The sequence below is a fragment of the Sorghum bicolor genome, chromosome 2, assembly GCF_000003195.3.
Source record: "Sorghum bicolor cultivar BTx623 chromosome 2, Sorghum_bicolor_NCBIv3, whole genome shotgun sequence".
Lineage (NCBI taxonomy): Eukaryota > Viridiplantae > Streptophyta > Magnoliopsida > Poales > Poaceae > Sorghum > Sorghum bicolor.
In genome coordinates this window covers 29764322-29785196 of record NC_012871.2, presented here as the reverse complement: position 1 = coordinate 29785196, position 20875 = coordinate 29764322, and the positions used below count along the sequence as shown (strand labels likewise).

Below are 20875 nucleotides of genomic sequence, written 5' to 3'. Positions count from 1 at the left end.
AGGTTGCAAAACTTTTTATCCGGTAGCTCTCTAAGTCACACTAGGCACAAGGGGTTGAATTGGAGCTTATAGGTTGCTTAAATTTTTAGAGAAGCCCAATTCACCCCCCCTCTTGGGCATCTTGATCCTTTCAATAGACATGTTTGAATTCATGATAGACCAGAGATCAAGGATTAGATAAGAAGAAAGAATAGCAGAGATAAGGCAAAAGATAAAAAGAAAAGTATATTATTTTCTTTATTATTTTTTTAGAAAATGATTAAGCTAGTTCGTAGTCAACTCAGCAACTGTTTCCCCGGCAACGACGCCAAAAAGCTTGTTGACACTTGCTAACACCACTTGAATACTAGGTTGTCATCCCCAGCATGGCACTAGAGTGTACTATGGTATTTATACGCACACATATAAATCCGCAAGCACACGGATACCGTTGTAGCTTTTACCCGGTTAAAGGTTTTATCGTATCCACAGGGAAACGGGAGAACTGATCTACGCTCTAACTTAACCTAGATAGATAGGTAGGTGTAAATAGGAAAGATGATAGAATTGAATAAGAACAATATTAAAGGTAAGATAACAATGGGTGATAATATGGGAATAGAGAGTAGAGCAATCTAGTATATGGGCGATGGTAGGAGAACAGAGAGGATAACTATGGTTTCTCTACTTCAAAGGGGTATGTCTATGTCTGGGACGAACCACGTGATAAGAATACACCACAAAGGATGCTTATCCATAGGCTGATAGACCCTACCAATCCTGCAAACAGGAGGTGGACTACAGTGGACCAACGTAGCTATCACCCACGTGGCCTACCACACGATCCGGCTAGACACGGGATATCCACAAGTAATCTAGGTCTAAGCACCACGCTTACACCTATACTAAAACTCTAACCTATAGGGTCCTATAGATTAAAAGTACTCAAAAGAGTTGTGAACCAGAACATACATGGATAGTAATTGCATAATGAAATAAGAAGTAGATTACCAGAGTCATCCCTTGAGCAAGCTTGATTAGAGCTTGATCATGGCGAAGTACAACCGGAGGAAGAACCGACAGGCCGGCCTCTCCTCCAATCCTCCCTCGCTCTCTATCTCGCTACTATCTAGATCTACTATAGTTTAGAGATGAGAGGAGAGCTCTCATCTCCAAACCCTAGCTTTTGCTCTGTCTATGAATAATGAATAAGGATGAAGGGGTGCCCCCTCCAGGGGCCAGGGGGCCTGCTTATATAGCCCCTCCAAATGAATGTGGGCCGTCGGATCAAACCGACCTTAATCGCATGGTTTTCCTTGATCCTCAAAGGTGATGGAGCATAATCCTCGAAGCGGAGCCTGATTGGTGGAAAAAGTAGGGCGGGCACCATAAGGGGTAGGGCGGGCGCCCTGTCCCCGAGCCCGCTCGGCTTCCCGTTCGTTCCCGTGGCTTCTGGAGTCTTCTAGATGATAGAAAATTGCGCGACACGTTAATATCTCTATGTAAACCCAACATGTGGGCCTTTCCTCCATAGTTCCTGATAACCCCTACAGAAATAGACAAACACTGAAACTTGTGGAATTCTATCAGATAAAACCCTAAGTCTGGGTGTTGGTTGCATTTGGATCCTTTTCTTTATTTATTTGATGATTATATTTGGTACTTAAGGAGCATGAACATTGGGTTTGTTGACCCTTATATTGTTTTTAAGGCTCCGCAGGCAGTGTGGATAGCATCTCACGAGACAGAAGTCTACACCAATCTTATGAGGTTCTTCATGAACCAAAAACAAAAACAAAAAATACTCTTCCCCTACAACTTCGAGTGAGTTATATAGTTATTAAGTGCTTGCACATTTTATTTTACTTATTATTACTCGATTCGGGTTTTATATAGTTATAGGCCAGACTATATATATGTGTGTGTAAACAGTTTTCACTAGATACTCATGGTCATTGAAATTCCCAAGAACTGGTTGATAATCTATGACTCAATGAGAAAACCGCAAGAAAATTACCAACAAATGGTAAACATTATTCAAATGTATGTAATGTCTATCTCAGCTAGAAGAATATCATGATATGACTCTGCAATTATTAGTTAATGATCCACAATGGCTATGTGTAAGGTTTGGGAAAGATTTATTGACCGTGAACATCTCATTGGTTGTAAAGCGCCGCTTAATATAATTCATCCACAAGTAAGTTGTACTAGCTAGCAAACTTTCGCTAACTTTTAGCTTTCTTATTGTCGTGGTCGTGAATCTTTTTTATATATCATATAGTGGTGTTTAAGACAAGGAGGGAACAACCTATGTGGATATTATGTGTGCAAATTCTTGATGGTACACGTCAATCAAACACCCACAGAGACACTCATAGTACGTTACATGTCTCTTTTCATTATCCCCTAAATTATATTGAATAACTTAGATAACTAATACTTTTTTATTTTATTTCAAATTGAAGACGGAATGGTTGAGGGAAAATGTCATGCAAAAAGATCACATCAAAGCTATTCAAGAGACGATAGCAGGATTCCTCCGCGAGCAAATGATCAATCCAAACGGCGAGTTTCACTTCAACGGTAACGAAACTCTTATTCCAAACAACGATGATCATTTGTATCGGCTTTAGAGATTCAGATAAAAAACTCTATGTATATATGTGTTACGAATTTTGTACTTATAAAACTATATATAAAGATTTTTACATATCCATCTATTTAATTATTGATGTGGCCTATTCGTTTTATTATAGGCAAAGCTTAATTATAAAGCTAAGCCTATAATAATATTTATGCCTAATATGCATGTAATATATATATTATTATATCAGCATAAAATACGTATTGACAAATCTATTATTATTATATATAAACAATAAACAGAACCAAAGAAATGAACCGAAAAAAAAGAAAAAAATGACCCCTTTAACATCGGTTGGTAATACCATCCAGTGTTAAAGGGTCCTGCAACATGGCAGTCCTGGCAGGACCCTTTAAAACCGGTTGGTATAACCAACCGGTGTTAAGGTGGGGGGGTGGCTATAGCCCCGGTTCCCTGAACCAGGACTAAAGGGTGGGCCTTTAGTCTCGAAAGGGCAGCACCGGCTCGGAAACCAGGGCAACAGGCCCTTCCTGACCGGTCCTAATGCCCGAACATGCAACGGAGATCCTAGTGTACTTTCTGTACATCTATGACACCAATTCTAGAGCGTATCTCACAAAAGTATTCATGTCGTACATCTATGACACCAATTCTAGAGCGCATCTCACAAAAGTGTTCATGGCCTAGAGCTTTTTTGAGGATGTCCGCCAGCTGCTCTGTAGTCCCGATAGACTAGAGCCTCACCCTATCCTCCTCAACTCATTCACAAATGAAATGATAACAGTGTCGATATGCTTACTGCGATCATGGAAGATGGGATTTTGTTGAGCGTGATTGCGGACTGGTTGTCGATCTTCAAGTAGACAGCGTAGGCCTCCTCACCCTTGAGCTCAGTGAGTAGCCGCGCCAGCCATATGCCCTGACATGCTCCTGTCGTCGCTGCGATATACTTAGTCTCGCACGAAGACAACGCCACGATCTTCTGGTTCTATGACTGCCAGGTGATGGTGTTTCCGCCGAGGAAGAAGAGTGTGCCTGAGGTGCTCTTGTGGGTGTCAATGTCCCCAGCAAGGTCGCTGTCACTGTAGCCAACCAGCTGGGGATCCTTCCTCCTCTTTTAGTAACAGTCGAAGTGTAGAGTACCAGCAACATAGCGCAGTACCCGCTTCATGGCCACCAAATGCTCAGTGGTCGGGTTCTCCATGAACCGGCTGATGAAACCAACTGAGTACGCCAGGTCTGGTCTTGTATTCACCAGATACCGCAGAGATCCTACCACACTGCGATACATGGAAGGGTCAACTGCTGGGGCTGAGCTCACCTTGTTGAGTTTGAGGCGAGGCTCCATTGGCATCGTGCTGGGGTTGGAGCCCGTCAAGCTTGCTGTCTCCATGACCTTGGCCGCATAAGAGCTCTGGCAGCTGGTGATGCCGGCCTCAGTCTGGGATACCTCCAGACAAAGGTAGTAGTGAAGTAGGCCCAAGTCGCTCATCTTGAATGTGGCTTTCATCTGGTTCTTGAAGGTGTCGATGTTGACTTGGTTGCCGCCGGCGATGATCAAGTCATCGACATAGACCCCGACCACCAGCTGGCGAGCTCCAACTCCGCGCAAGTAGACAACATGTTCTGAGGCACTCCTTCGAAACCCAAGCCCGATGAGAGACTCGTCGAGAGTTTGGCGTACCACGCCTGATGCGTTTTATTAGTCCTTGATTTTAATAAAGATGAATTTTTGTGTGCATTCTTCTGGGTATAATTTGAGTATTCCATTATTGTAGATACTACTACTGCACTTATTCATTTCCTGTCGATAAGTGATGCCTATTTTGATTTTTACATACTAGTTCTTGGGTAAGCAGCACTACTTTTTTTGAAGCAGCAAGTGACCATACCCTACTGCTGTTTAGTGTCTGTTGTTATTACTAGTACTACTTACCTACTATTTTCTCCTATCTTCTCTCTTCTTCTCCCTACTCTACTTCTACTGCTACTCTCTATGGCAGCCAACTCTCCCCTCTCTACTCTTCTACTACTCTCCTCCCTACTATTCTGCTACTCTCCTCTCTCTTCTCCTATCTACTTTCTACTCATCTCTACTACTCGTAGTACTAGTTCAAAGTAATGTACACAACTACAATCTCAATGAAGTACTTGTGTCTCTTGGCTTCATATACAAATTTGTGTGGTCTGTTGGACCTTTTAATCAGCTCTGATCCCAAATCTCTGCAGCAGCCACTACTACTTCCTACCTCTTATCTTTCTAGCATCTAGTATTCACTCTTAGTTCACTCCTTTTTATTCTCTAATACACACAATTTGCTTATTCTTGTAAGAACCTCCAAAAAATGATTATGAGAGGTGGGATGCACAAGTGGTGGTGGTAGAAAAGAAGATGCAAGAACTAGGACTGAAAAAATTATGCAATGATTTAAAAAATTCTTTAGCTGAATCTTCATCAAACAAGGGGAAAAAATCAGCAAACAAGAAATCAAAAAGTGAAGATTCGGATTCATCAGAGTATCTCCTTGATAGTGATGATCAAGGAGGTAGTGATGATGACACTGAATCTGATGACCTGCCACAACCCCTAGCAATACATAAGTTAGTATTCCCTAAAACTATTACTAGTGTTTCCCATGAACTATTATGTATGTGATATGACATAAGCATGACCAAACTCGTACAATTATTACCATGCTCTCTGAATACAATTCTGAGTTGTATGACACTTGTTTTTTTGCACAGTCCTCTAGGGTTTACTCCTAGTCCTAGAGGCCAAGCTTCAAAGAGGAAGAAGACAGGTGTCAATATGGCTCTAGGAGTAAGGGCTAGCAAGAGAGTTAGGGCATATCAAGGATCAAAAGTGCAACCTCCTCAATCACAAACAAGAACATCGAAAAGGCTTCATTTGTTAGCAACACAAGGGCAAAGTGAAGAAGAAACACCACAAAGATCTTGTACACCTGCAAAATCAGGCAATGGAGCTGGTGTTCAGGACACTACAACTGCAGAGGGAGACAGTGGAGGTGCTGCTCAACACACTACATGTGTTGATGAAGACAATGTACATGAACATGAAGACACTGAAGGCAAGTTATAGTTTCTTTGTCATTCAAATATGTCATCTCTTTTGCTGATTTACATGAAACTGAATGAGAACATAGTGAGGGAACACAACGAGTTAATGCAAAATCTGTTTTGTAAGTCCTGCACATCAAGCCCCAAGGAGACCTAGGCCACCCACCAAGGGAACACAGCTGGATAGGATGACCAAAGGAATGGGAAGGAGGATGCCCATAGCTATTGCAGAAGGCAAAAGAAGGCCTGATGATCCTGTTGAAGCAGCCAAATTTGCTTCTCAGGCTGGTGTCATCATTAGGGACAAGGTTCCTGTCCTACCTCATTGGAAGGAATACAAGAACGATGATCAGCATTACAAAAACTTTGTGGGAAAGTTGTCTGTAAGTGCTTTATTGTTTATATGGTTCATTTGCATGTCTACTTAACCTAAATTGATTAACTAATTATTCAATTGCCTGATGACTAGGGGCGGTTGGCCATCAACTCTGAAGACAAGGCAACAGAGGAAGCTTGCATCGATATTCTACGCTCTGGGGTGCGACAGATGCGTTATCGGCTTAAGAAGAAGTACTTCATTGGTATACCAGCAAATGAGGTTAGGACAACTTCTCTAGTTGCATGCATGACTGATGAACAGTGGAGGGCACTAGTGGCAAAGTGGACTGATCCTAAGAACATGGTATTGGTATCTTCTCACTTTTACTTTCTCATTCAGTTTCAAGTGAATTCAAGTGAATCAATTGTGACATGTTCATTCATTTGCATGAATCAAGTGAAAAGAACAAACAGAATCGCCATAAAGTCAAGTATCACCAGGCTACGGGTTCTCGCAGCTATGTGGCACACTTACATGCCTATGTGAGTAAAGAGTACCTTGTGCATTGTTGACGGTTCTTAAGTGCTAAATTTAACCATCAACTAAACATGGAAAAGGATCAATATGCACCAAACATCTAGAATTAGGGTTTTATCTGACAGAATTCCATGAGCTTTGGTGTTTTTCTATTTCTGCAGGGGGTTATCAGAAAATATGGAGAGAAGGCCTACATGTCAGGTTTACAACGAGATAATTACGTGTCGCGCAATTTTTCTTGATCTAGAAGAGTCCAGAAGCCACGGGAACGAACGGGAGGCCGATCGGGCCCGGGGGCAGGGCGCCCGCCCTCCCCCTTGGGCACCCGCTCTGCCCTGGTGGCCAATCAGAGTAGGTCTCCTGGATCGTGCTCCACCACCTTTAATCTTCAAGAATAACCGTGTGATTTATGTCGGTTTGATCCGACGGCCCACATTCACTTGAGGGGGCTATATAAGCAAGGCCTCTCCACCCCAGGGGAGAAGGAGAAATCATTATCAGAGGAAGCCATCAAAGTTAGGGTTTAGGAATTTCTCTCCCACAGAGAATTAGAATTAGCTACTCCTAATTCCTTCAAGTTCTATAGGATTGATTAGATAGAATTAGAGAAGTAGAGCCTAGCGCTCTAGATTTGGATCTTCATCAATAAAGATTAGTATTATTTCATCTCTTTCTCTACTACTTTATTCTAATTGCATTATGTCTCTATTTATTATGTTCTTAGTTTGCTCTAGTTCTATATTTGATATAGTTATGATTAATAATGAGTTTATGTATGAGTTTGCAAAGCGCTTAGCTCTTGACGCGCGGGAGTTAAGTGGTAGATCACATGTGGGCGTGGTGCTTAGGTGTTATTTACCTGCAAATGTACCCTATGGGCCGGGTCATGGGGTAGTTCGCGATGGTGACAGCTTCATTGATTCTTATATAGTCCACCCTCCGTTGATAGGACAGGCAGAATTTGTATTGCGGACTAAGTCTTGCGATGTTCTGATTTACTTTAGCAATGTTCCTTATACATGAATGAAGAGTCTTTTATGCTATATATGATCTTGTAGATAACTAGAGTAGATTGTGACTTAGTAGATAGTAGATAACTTAGAATCCATTCTCTAGCTAATCCGACGTCACCTTACATATATGAGGAGTAGTCTATTTTCTAATCGCTGTGTTATTTACCCATGCGCTTATATTTCATTATCATTGTTATTATGGCTTACCCCCTGCTAAAGCAAGTGACTGTGTGATGAGTTTCTCATTAGTAATCATGTCCTTACAAGTTTATCTCTAGTCTATGCCTTGATAGATTTTATTTACCTCCACCGTTCTCTTAAGCAAAATTATAAATAACGATACCCGGAATACTTTCCTGGTGAAATGAAACAATGAGGTATTTTATCTGTGTGCTTGCGGATAGAATAGATTTTTTTCTAGAGAGCCTTTACATTTATAAATACCTTTGTACACTCTGGCACCATGCTGGGGATGACAACCAAGTATTCAAGTGGTGTTAGTAAGTGTCAACAAGCATTTCTGGCGCCGTTGCCAGGGAATGGTAAGGAAAGTCAGGAAGTCAGTCAAGGTTATTCACATAAAATATTAGACTAGACTATGGAGAAATAATTGTATAAAATAGCTACTAAGTGAGAAATCATAACAAGGCACCTCTGCTTTGGCAGGTTCACCCTGTTGTTTTTCTATGTTTATATTTTTATACAGGGTATATCAGGATTGACTTTGGTATATTCAACTCTTCATCATCAGAACCAAAACAATCAAGAAAGAAAGAAGAAGCTACCTACCAATTGCTAAAGCTATGGCACCAAAGACCTTGCAAGAATTCTCTGCTCCAAGTCTTGAGAGCATTCCAACTGGTCCAAGATTTGCAGTAGAAGAAGGAGCACCAGAGTTCGAGCTCAAGTCAAGCCTCATCAATTTGGTACAAGCTACACAATTCAGTGGAAAGGCACATGAAGATGCTAGTGCACACTTGCGGAATTTCTTAGAGATTGGAAGCACAATCCGTATCAACGGAGTCGACAAAGACGTCATACTGCTTCGCCTTTTTCCATTCTCACTAGAAGGGAAGGCGAGGAAGTGGATCTACACTCATCAAGATAACATCAACAACTGGATGAACTTGTCAGATGCCTTTCTATCAAAGTTTTTCTCTATAGGAAAAACAGCTGCCTTAAGAGGAAATATTGTCAGTTTCCAACAGCAGAAGACAGAAACCATTTCAGAAGCATGGGAACGTTTTCAAGGATACATATCAGATTGTCCTCACCATGGATTGGCCAGATGGTTACTTATGCAGACCTTTTACCATGGATTAACCCAAAAGGCTCGTGAGTGCCTAGATGCATCTGCTAATGGATCATTTTTGGAACTTACAATTGGAAAAGCAGAGATACTTTTGGATAAGATAGCAGAAAACCAAAGTTGGTTCCAAGATAAAGCTCAGCATTCTCATCAAACTGAAGAAATATCAGAAGAAGTAAATGCACTATCAACCAAGATGGAAAATTTGCTCCATTGGATTGACCAGAGGGCCAAGTTCAAAGAAGATCAAAGGGCCATTGAGACAGCATACAAATATCAACCTACTTCGAGTGAACCCAATAGCAAAGGTATGAAATCAGGTAACACTTTAAAGCAACATTCATTGAAAGAGACTTGCTCAACAAACCAAAACTAGTGATGAAGTTAAACAAAGGCTAGATACAAATGAATCATCTCTAAAAAATATACACAATAAAATGGATTTTCTATTAACTGCCTTTGATGAGCAAAACACTCTTAATAAAAGGGGAGAGCTTAAATTAATAAAGCTAGCTACTGCATTGCCTGTTGCCACTAACATTGAGCAGGTAAAGAATATAACTACTAGAGGAGGCAAAGCCACCAGGGATCCCCCATACCCAAAAGAGAAACAGAGAACATCAGCACCAGTGCAACCAGCAGTGATAGAAGAAGAAAGCCCAGTTGAAGCAGAAGATCTGCTACAACCACCAAGTACTGGAGAAATGAGGAAAGATTTTTACGACACCAACTATTTGCCATTTCCCAGAAGAAACAAAAGACTGCAAAGTACTGGATGAGCAGTTTGGTACCCACATATGCAAAGTACATCAGAGATATTCTTAACAAGAAGAGACCACTGCCCACCACTGAGGTTATCAAGCTGACAGAAGAATGTAGTGCAGCCATCCTCAACAAACCACCAAGGAAGAAGAAGGATCCAGGATGTCCCACCATTGATTGCTCGATCGGAAACCAACACTTCAACAATGCACTTTGTGATCTTGGAGCAAGTCAGTGTGATGCCAGCAGCAGTCTACAAGAAGCTTGAGCATACGACCCTAGAACCAACATCAATGTGCCCGCAACTAGTAGATCAATCAGTTCGACACCCGATGGGCATCGCCGAAAACATCCCAGTCAAGATAAGAGATTTCTTTGTGCCAGTAGAATTCGTGGTACTAGACATGAATCCCGACTCAAAAGTCTCCATCATCCTTGGAAGGCCATTTCTGAGCACTGCCAATGCCGACATCGATGTTGGAAAGGGAGAAATCAAATTCAACATAAACGGAAAAGAAGAGCACTTCACATTCAAGCCCAAACCAGAGAGAGACTCTACAGTGAAGGAAGTTCATGAAGAAGAACCATTGGAGACACCATCTCCGGAGGAAGGTAATTCAGAAGATTAAAAGATTTGGAGGTCCAGCTTGGGGGACCTAAAAATCTCAAACCCTCGCTGGGAGGTAAATCGGTATTTTTTCACATTGTTTAGATTCTTTCATTCTTGCATTAGTCATATTTATTCACAGCATTATTTTAATAATCAAAAGCCCCATATAAATAATATTTATGGTGTGTGACAACCCATATTTATTAATTATTGTGGAGGCACAAAAATATTTTACATTATCATTTCAATAAGTTTCAATTCTCATAGATTTTCCTGCATTATATTTAAGTATAGCAACCTTCTAGAAGCAGGACCCACACTCCTTGGGTCCCACATGTCTTGCACCATATCTTGTGATCCGACCAACCACCACCCACTCAACATTATTTTGCGTAAGAGCTAAGCAATGGAGGGAGTGGAGAAAAGGCAGCCAGGATGGCCACCAAAGGTGGGCGCCCACCCTGTCCCCCCTTCAGCCTATAAAAGGCCACCTCTTGCCTCCAACTTCTTCACACAAGCATTCCAGAAAACCACGCAAGTTTCAGTTTCCAGAGAAGGAGCTCTTGTAGTAGAGTAGGAAAGAAAGAGAAGAGTGAAAGGGAGGTTGGTAGTTTTTGAGTAAGAGAGTACGGTTCACCTAGTAAGTAGTGATCCTGCTGTCCAGAACGGAAAGTTGTTCAGGGGGAGGTGCCGCCAAAATAAAAACTTGTCTTGACAACTAACCCCTGGACTACTGATATTTCAGACAGCTGACCTTTACCATTTTCCACCAGTTGTGTTTGTGTCAACTTTTGTCTACAGGATGTTCAAAAAGGTGAAGAATGCAGGCAAGGCCCTCAAGAACATAGGTACAAGGAGTTCGTCTCGACACTCCTCGCACCAGTCAGAGATGAGCGTCGACCCGACGCCCCTACAAGCTCCGTCATCTTCATCTGATCCACGAGTCAAGGTCCTCCTCAAGACAGGAGACCTTGGAATGAATACCCGTAGGGAGAAGGAAGTTTTCTAGCAACTGAAGAATAAGGATTTCATTCACACCCCTACTCTTGATCCTATCCTGCTACAAGAAACAGGTATGGATACTGAATTTGACTTGATTTTCCACATAGTGGGATGGACAAATTTTTGGAACATAACTGAGCTGGGTTCCCGTCCTCTCACCCTTGAATTCCTTTGCACTTTACAATATTATGAGGGGGAATTGCTTTTTAGATGTTCAAACAGGACATTATGTTGTCTTGGAGAGAATTGAGCGACCATCTCGGTTTCTCTTCAAGATTCATCTTGGACATTGGCTCCGACTTACCCAATTTTGAAAGACACCAGTTCTGGAGAGAGATATCTAGGGATGAGTTTTATAGTCAAGCCTGAACCAGCGACATGGAACACCACACTCTTAGGATGTTCCACAAGTGGCTCGGGTACAATCTTTTCCATCGTGATGATATTAGAAAAGTAAGAGTAGGAGATTTGCAACTTCTATATGCTGCTATAAATAAAATATCCACTTCACCTATTACTCTTTTGGTTTCTCATTGGCTTAGTATACCTAGTCTTCAGGGACCTGTCAGTTGTACTTCACTTGTCACTCATCTAGCCTCCAATCTCAATTTGCTAGAAAACTCGTCATTGGAATTCATTGACGAGTTACGAATTTATCGTGGCTATGACACATTTAGGCAAGCTCGGATGTTGAAAAAAGAGGGGAACGTAATGTACATGTTATACGATAATAAAGGCAAGATTCGGTTACCTAACCTGAACCTTGGCCTCTATGTTGTTCAAAATTATTTGATTGAGATTGCAATGACACCGGTAAACCAGAGAGCTCCACAACGAGTGGCATCTGAAAGGATGAACACCCATCAAGAACGCACCTGGTATGGAGCTGATCCCGGGCCGGAAGAAGCAGCGCACCTGCATTACTGCGACTACAACCCTCGAGTCCTTCGGGACCCGTGGGTTCGACATGCTCAACCACAAGAGCCAACACAGGAGACATGGCCGGAGGGCCAAGATCACCAGTGGACAAACCCGCCATTCCATATGGGCAGGTACTCCACTGATCCATATGGAGCTTCAGGGTCTAGACCCCAGCCCCAATTCGATGCAGGACGGTACTCCGACGCCTCTTATGCTTTCACGAATGACTACTACCAAGAAGCCGGCGCCTTCTTCACCCGTACCGACAACACCCTCCTCAACATCCAGAATACGCAAGCAGAACATGGACGACTCCTGGAACAGCAACAAAAGTGGAACCAGGACCATGCCACTGAAGTACAAGAATTGAGGCAAGACACTACAACAATGAACGACAATATCACCACCACGATGCGATTTTGGAACATTGGGTAAGACCGACAACCACATCCAGCTTGGGGGAGTTTCTCCCCGTTTTATCAAGTAAGTTTTTATTTGCTCTTCTTAATTATTCCTTTCTATTTTAATGTTTTATTTGTCTTAAAAAACTTAGAAAACCCAATAAATATTTTCTTGCTTTAATTTACTGCATTCTATAAACATGAAAACAAAATAAAAAGAGTGTGTAGATAAGTGTGCTTTATTTATCTGCTAAGTGTTAATCTCTAGAAGAATAAAAAGACTAAAAAGATGCATGATGGAAGTGATGAACAGTTGCCCTGTTTGCTTACTTTCAAGTATCTAGCTTTTATATTAATGTTCTTCTAGGAATTACTAAAACCTAAAATTTAATATCTATGTGAGCAGAGCCTAAAACTAAAGTCTAGTTAACAGAAAGGCATGATATAAAGTTTGAGCTATTGTTTATCTTGTTCCAACTACACTAAGTCCTGGAGATTTATTTTGAAAACTTGCAAATCACATGATGAGTTCCTAGCATGACAAAATTCCTACCACAGCCATACGTGCTATAACATCTTTTGCTACTTATATTTACATTGAGTTTGATCGAGCTGTGTAGACCCTTAGGAGCTTTTCATGTGGTTAAATTAAGATATTCACTTGCACACATCTACTACACCATCCACCACCATTCATTAAAATTGCTAAAAATATTATCACTCACTGTCCCAAGTGTTGTTATTCTCTCTCTCCAAAAAGATTCAATGCAGAAGAAGCATGGGTTATGCAAAAATATGCGAGGAAATAAAAAGGGGCAAGTGCCCGGAACCTTGAAAAAGAAATAAAAAAAAGAGTGAGACGAGAGGTAAAAATGGACAAGTATCCGGAGTAGAATTAGGGGCACAAAGATGCCCACCTGAGTGGAAAAAATGGACAAGTGTCCGACAGTAGAATTAGGGGTATTTACTACCCACTTAAAAAAAAGAGATAGCCCATGTTCTCCCAAAGCAAAGATCAAGAGAGGAGGAGAGATAGCAATATGAGGAGCAATGAGAAGTATGTTTTATCATCACTTATACATTTTTACCATCACTATCATTTACTCCACCACACATGCACATCTTGATTTAATTATATGCTGAGTTCCTTTGGATCCATGGCTCGATTAGACAACATATGTAAGAGCTGTTTTTCACACCTATGAGCTCCACTTAAATATTCCATTAGTTATAGGTAAGTGACATTTTTGGTAAGGATCCACAAATATCACATATAGAGAGACTTGAGAAAATCATAGCTGGGAACTCTGAGTTTTATTTTTGAAAACTTATGCAAAACTCTAGAACAAAGGTGAAGTATAAATAGGAGGAATAGTACTTGACTTAATTATTTTGTCTTTCGATTACTTAAGACTTAAGTGCAGGTACTAAGCTCCATGACACTTCTGGAAGAATTTTTATGTGAAAGCATGTGTGCCTGTCAGGAAAGAAAACATCGAAGCAGCTCCTGATCCATTTGAGTTTAGCTGTTTGCTCAGGGACGAGAAAAGGGTAAGCTTGGGGGAGTTTGTTGACGGTTCTTAAGTGCTAAATTTAACCATCAACTAAACATGGAAAAGGATCAATATGCACCAAACATCTAGAATTAGGGTTTTATCTGACAGAATTCCACGAGTTTTGGTGTTTGTCTATTTCTGTAGGGGGTTATTAGAAAATATGAAGAGAAGACCTACATGTCAGGTTTACAATGAGATAATTACGTGTCGCACAATTTTCCTTGATCTAGAAGAGTCCAGAAGCCACGGGAACGAACGGGAGACCAATCGGGCCCGGAGGCTGGGCGCCCGCCCTCCCCCTTGGGCGCCCGCCCTGCCCTGGTACAGATGGCAACGGGTATATACCCGCTGGGTACAATAATCCCATACCCATGCCCGTTAAGAAAAAATACACCCGTTAAGAAACCCATACCCGCAGACGGGTACAAATTAACGCCCACACCCGTACCCGAGTGGGTAACGGGTTACCCGTGGGTTGCCCGTGCCCGTGAAACTGCAGGCTTCAGTTCTATGGTGCACACTGCTGCTTTGTGTTGGCTTTATAGAGTGCACACAGCTTCAGGTGTGCATAACTAGCAAGGTGGGACTAAATGTATGTTTGCTGCCTGTGAAGCACTACATAGCACTCAAATGATTTCAGCAATTGGGCTCAAAAGGCCAAGCCCATAATAAGACAGTGCGCTGCAGCTGTCCTAGCTTGCATGGATGGCCATGCACATGGGCCACGGTCTGCCCAGCTTTGTACCCCAGACCAATCAAATTGAGTGCATGCAATTAACCATGGCCAGCTAGCTAGTTTTTGTATATATTCACGTAAGGAGTGTCCTATATTTCCTTTTTTTCATTTCTATCTTTTGTTTTCTAATTATTTTGTGATAATTAAAAGTTTATGATTGGCATCATAGATCGGGTTTAAAAAACCCATGGGTTTATGGGTTTGGGTACTACGCCCCCAGACCCATGCCCATAAACCCACTAGGTTTGTCTTTTTGCCCATTAACAAACCCACGGGTAGAGAAATTGACCCATACCTTTACCCTAATAGGGTAAAAACCCATCGGGTTTCGGGTACCCGTTGCCATCTTTATGCCCTGGTGGCCAATCAGAGCAGGTCTCCTGGATCGTGCTCCACCACCTTTAATCTTCAAGAATAACTGTGTGATTTATGTCGGTTTGATCCGACAGCCCACATTCACTTGAGGGGGCTATATAAGCAAGGCCTCTCCACCCCAGGGGAGAAGGAGAAATCATTATCAAAGGAAGCCATCAAAGTTAGGGTTTAGGAATTTCTCTCCCACAGAGAATTAGAATTAGCTACTCCCAATTCCGTCAAGTTCTATAGGATTGATTAGATAGAATTAGAGAAGTAGAGCCTAACGCTCTGGATTCAGATCTTCATCAATAAACATTGGTATTATTTCATATCTTTCTCTACTACTTTATTCTAATTGCATTATGTCTCTATTTATTATGTTCTTTGTTTGCTCTAGTTCTATATTTGATATAGTTATGACTGATAATGAGTTTATGTATGAGTTTGCAAAACGCTTAGCTCTTGACGCGCGAGAGTTAAGTGGTAGATCACATGTGGGCGTGGTGCTTAGGTGTTATTTACCTACAAATGTATCCTATTGGCCGGGTCGTGTGGTAGTTCACGATGGTGACAGCTTTGTTGATTCTTATATAGTCCACCCTCTGTTGATAGGACAGGCACAATTTGTATTGCGGAGTAAGTCTTGCGATGTTCTGATTTACTTTAGCAATGTTCCTTATACATGAATGAAGAGTCTTTTATGCTATATATGATCTTGTAGATAACTAGAGTAGATTGTGACTTAGTAGATAGTAGATAACTTAGAATCCATTCTCTGGCTAATCCGACGTCACCTTACATATATGAGGAGTAGTCTATTTTCTAATCGCTGTGTTATTTACCCATGAGCTTATATTTCATTATCATTGTTATTATGGCCTACCCCCTGCTAAAGCAAGTGACTGTGTGATGAGTTTCTCATTAGTAATCATGTCCTTACAAGTTTATCTCTAGTCTATGCCTTGATAGATTTTATTTACCTCCACCGTTCTCTTAAGCAAAATTATAAATAACGATACCCGGAATACTTTCCTAGTGAAATGCTACAATGAGGTATTTTATCTATGCGCTTGCGGATAGAATAGATTATTTTCTAGAGAGCCTTTACATTTATAAATACCTTTGTACACTCTGGCACCATGCTGGGGATGACAAACTAGTATTCAAGTGGTCTTAGTAAGTGTCAACATGCATGTATACACTAGACAAGTTATTCTGCATTTGATCTTACAAATATTTGTTGTAATTGAATGTACCTTGTACATGTAAACACTAGACAAGTTATTCTGCATTTGATCTCACAAATATTTGCTGTAATTGATTGTCTACAAAACAGAAGCAGAGGAGAAACAATGCTGAACCAAGCTCAGAACAAAATCAAGACATTTCAAGACCTGCCATACCAGCTCCAAAAATGGCCTCAATGAACTAGCAAGAGAAGCAGTTGTAAGTCCCAACATATGTTTTGTTGTGCCCTTTTGCTCATCAATAGGATAACATGTCCTTTTCAATCATTTTGTATTGTGTCTTTTGCTCAAAACTTGTCAACATCTAACATAGATATGAACTTGCTAAATAAGTTAAATACTAATTGAAGGTTGTTCTTTTTTTGGGAAAAATCTACATTCAATCATAAATTATATACTACATTAAAACTGCAATGTATCAGACAGTGAATGGTTGAATGAGTTATTTTCTTGGATGGAAGCAACCTAACTGCAGCAAAGTCTCTAAAGCCCATGCTTTTAGTTTTTCACGTGTGCAACCTTTTTGTGTATTATCTGGTAAAGCAACCTGTTTTCGCTATATTATAAGGCTGACAGATGCATACTACCTGTTTAGTAAAAATTTTTGGAATCAACACATTACTGATCCCATTGCTTACATTGCATATTGTGCTTTTGAATCTATAAAATTTCAACTGAAAGATGCAGCTTCTTATCATGGGAAACTTAGCTACCTTACTCTACAATTAATGGGCCTATCTGCTTGTCATTTTTGGAAAGGTTAGTGTCGTGTTGGAGTGGTAATATTTTATCCTTCAAATAATTCTGGTCTGTTAATACTTGACAGATGTTGACTGCAAATGGTCCTTGCTGTTTACATAATATTTTAACCTTGACTACCAAACTACATTTTACATAATGTTCCACAACACAAATTAGATAAATTGTACTACAACCTATCTTGTCCATTTTACTAGGTTTCCTTCTACCTCTCTATAGTCTATTGTCACCTTCTAGTTGTATTCAGTAAACTATCAAATATGCATTAGTTTTTGTCAATGCAGCATAGGGTTTCATAATTAAAAGTACAACTGTTCTGATATTTCCTTGGTCCTTGCTGTTTTAGGATAATATGGAAGCTTTGAAGGCACAACCTATTGCTGAAGGTGAGACAGCAGCATCTAGCGTGCAGGTTGTGTCCCAGGTGCTCTCCCAGACTAGCTCAAGCATTTTACTAAAGAGTGTTGGCATAAAACTAGTGGCATCCTCCAAATCATCATCAACCAATGAAAGCGAGCTTCGAGAAGAACTAGCAGCTCAAGCTACAGCTGCTGTTCAAACTGAACTAGACAAGCTCAGAAAGAGAAGTGAAGAAGCTGAGGAGAAGCTAGCGAGGACAGAAAGGGAGATGGAGGAGATGAAGAAGCTAGCAGAGAAAAACAACAAGGCAATGGAGGAGAACAATGCGCTGCTCAGGCGTATCTTGTCCCTCAATGCTGGGTCTTTGACATGAGCGCTACTGTTAGCTGCTATTCTGCTAGTCTGCTGGTTATTTTGTGTATGCAAAACGTATGTTGCTGCTGGTTGCCAATTTTATTGTTAGCATGTTATGTTAATTAGACCTGAGATGAAACTGGTAGTTGGAGTGTTATGTCCAGAATGTGAACTGAGTTCTATGGTCACTGCTTGAGTTCTATCATTATTTCTATATTAGTAATGAAATCAATGTGCTGCATCAGTGATGAATATTTTAACATGTCTGTGATAAAATTATTTGACGCTATCGGCAGGGAAGTCCCCTACCTATTTTTTTTTCATTTTATTGATATATGTACAAAGAATAATGAATACAAAGGCCTTCAAGGCCCAAAACAAAATTACAGAGGAAGCTAGAGCCTATTCTCACACCAGACTTTTAAGGAGTCAGCAATCCTCTGTTTGGCTTTGATGCACACCAAGCCTAACTCTTCTTTTAGCAAGATTTTCCATTCAGTAAGAGAGACTGCCTTATTGTCAAAAGTGACACCATTTCTGACTTTCCAAATCATCCACGCTGCTGTGATGAAGATTTCTCTGAAGATGTGGCTTCCAAAATCTGTTCTGGCTTTTGTCAGCATCTCATGAGGAGGTAGATCGAGATCCCAGTCAATAAGTAGCCAGTTCCAGCAGGATTGGCTGAAGGCACAGGTAAAGAACAAGTGTAAACAAGTCTCCTCCGGATTAAGAGAACAGAGAGCACAAGCATAGCTGTCCAGGTGCATTTTTTCCTCTTGAGGAGGTTTCTTGTACACAAACGGTCCCTAACCAGTAGCCAAGCAAAAAATTTATGTTTGCCAAGATTACCCCCTTTCCAAATCCAATTGAAGATCGGAGAAGCGTTAACTTGGCCTTGGAGCTGGTTGTATGCATTTCTGGGAGAGAAGATGTTTCCCCAGTTGTATTCCCAAGAATCAGCACTTTCTAAGCTTACGAGGTTTAGAGTTAGGATTGCATCTAGATCATACAGCTGATCAGCTGCTTGCTCTGACAGTGGCAGAAAGAGGGTGAGTTCTGGGTCCTTCTCTACAAAAAACTTCAGTGACCAGTGTTTCTTTCTGCAGAACGATAATAAATGAGGAAAAATCCCTTCCAGCGGTTGTCCTGACCAATTGTCAAACCAAAGAGTGGTGGTGTTACCCTTCCCAGGCTTGCACTGGCAAAACTTCTAAATTTCGGGAAGAGTTTTAAAACATCTTTCCACCAGAAGGAGCCACAGGGATTTTTTTCATGCGGTGGTATGTTCTCATTGCGATAAAGCTTGGACCATGTCAACTGGACCCAGGGGACTGGGGCATGGTTATAGAATTTCTCGAGGAACTTCATAAGGAGGGCATTGTTTTGATTTTCTAAGTTGATGATGTCTAAGCCTCCTTCAGCTTTGGCTCTGCACAATTCTTTCCAGGCTACCAGACATGTGCCCTTTCTATTGATATCACCTTTGCTCCAGATGCAATGTTTTTTTGAATCTATCGATCTGTTCCAGAACCTGAATTGGGATGGACAGCGTGCACATATAGTAGGTAGGGAGAGCAGAAAGGACTGAGTTGACCAGTATCAATCTTCCCTGGTAGGACAAAAATCAGTTAAAACCCGAGAGTCTTCTTTCCATTCTGGAGAGTAAAGGAGTGAAGTCCTGAACTAAAGGTCTTGTGGTTCCAAGAGGAAGGCCAAGATAAGTAAAGGGCATGCTTCCAACCCTGCAGCCGAAGGTGGATGCTAGGTGGGACAGCCAAGCTTCAGAGACATTAATGGGCAGAAGACAACTTTTGCTGAAGTTCACATTAAGTCCTGTTGAATCAGAGAAACCTCTAAGTAGTCCTTTTAGAGTGAAAAGTTGTTTAGCTTCTGCTGGCAGGATGAGAAGTGTGTCATCAGCATACTGAACAATGGGAAAGAAGTCCTCAAAGTTGTTTGAGAGAGGGTGGTTTAGGATGCCATCATGCCAAGCTTTGTTGATGATACTTTGGAGCAAATCAGCTGCAAACACAAAGAGGAGTGGGGAGAGAGGGTCTCCTTGTCTTACACCTCTCTTGCAGTGAAAAGGTTTCCCAGGGATCCCATTCAGGAGAACTGAGGAATTACCAGAGTCCAGAATTGCTTTGATCCAATTTAGCCAGTGGTTATTGAAACCTTTGAATTTCATCACTTCTAGAATAGTTTGATGCTCAATTTTGTCGAAAGCTTTCTCAAAATCTAGCTTCAAGATTACAACCTCTTTCTTAGAATGATGACAAAGGTGTAGGAATTGGAAGGCCCAGGCAAGGCAGTCCTGAATGATTCTGCCTTTGATGAAACCATATTGGTTAGGATGGATGAGTTTTGTGATTACTGTCTGAAGTCTAATAGATAGGAGTTTTGTAATGCACTTAACTGAGCAGTTGAGCAACGAAATAGGCCTGTAATCGTCCACTGTCTCTGGATGGTCTTTTTTAGGAATAAGGGCGATGTAGGAACTATTGATACTTGTAAGATCAATGTTGTTGTTGAAGAAATCTTTGAATAATCTCTGAAAATCGTTTTTGATAATGGGCCAGCAGTGTCTTATGAATTTCCCATTGAAACCATCAGGACCCGGGGCATGATCAAGTGGAATACTTTTAACGACAGCCTCAAAATCCGCGTCATCGAAGTTACCTTCAATTTGCCTGAGGTCTTGTCTGTCTAGTAAGCTATTTAAGTCATAAGTGATGTTCGAGAACTCAGAGACACCCATTCTGTTTTTGAAATTGGCCCAGAGCAGTCCTGCCTTTTGTTCATGATTTGTCACTTGGATGTCTCCCCCTGGTAATGTCAGGCTGGCAATGCTGTTCATTCTATGTGATATGGATGCCATGGCTTGAAAAACCTTGCTATTTTCATCTCCAAGCTTAACCCATCTGATGGTGTTTCTTTGTTTCTAGTATATCCGTCTAGATTCCAACA

General features: G+C 41.1%; 1 protein-coding gene across 1 annotated transcript; it reads right to left on the bottom strand.

The window, feature by feature from the left end:
* On the bottom strand, positions 3705-4097 carry LOC110432665 (uncharacterized mitochondrial protein AtMg00810-like). Its single transcript, XM_021453443.1, has one exon. The coding sequence runs from the start codon at positions 4095-4097 to the stop codon at positions 3705-3707; it is 393 nt and encodes a 130-aa protein (XP_021309118.1).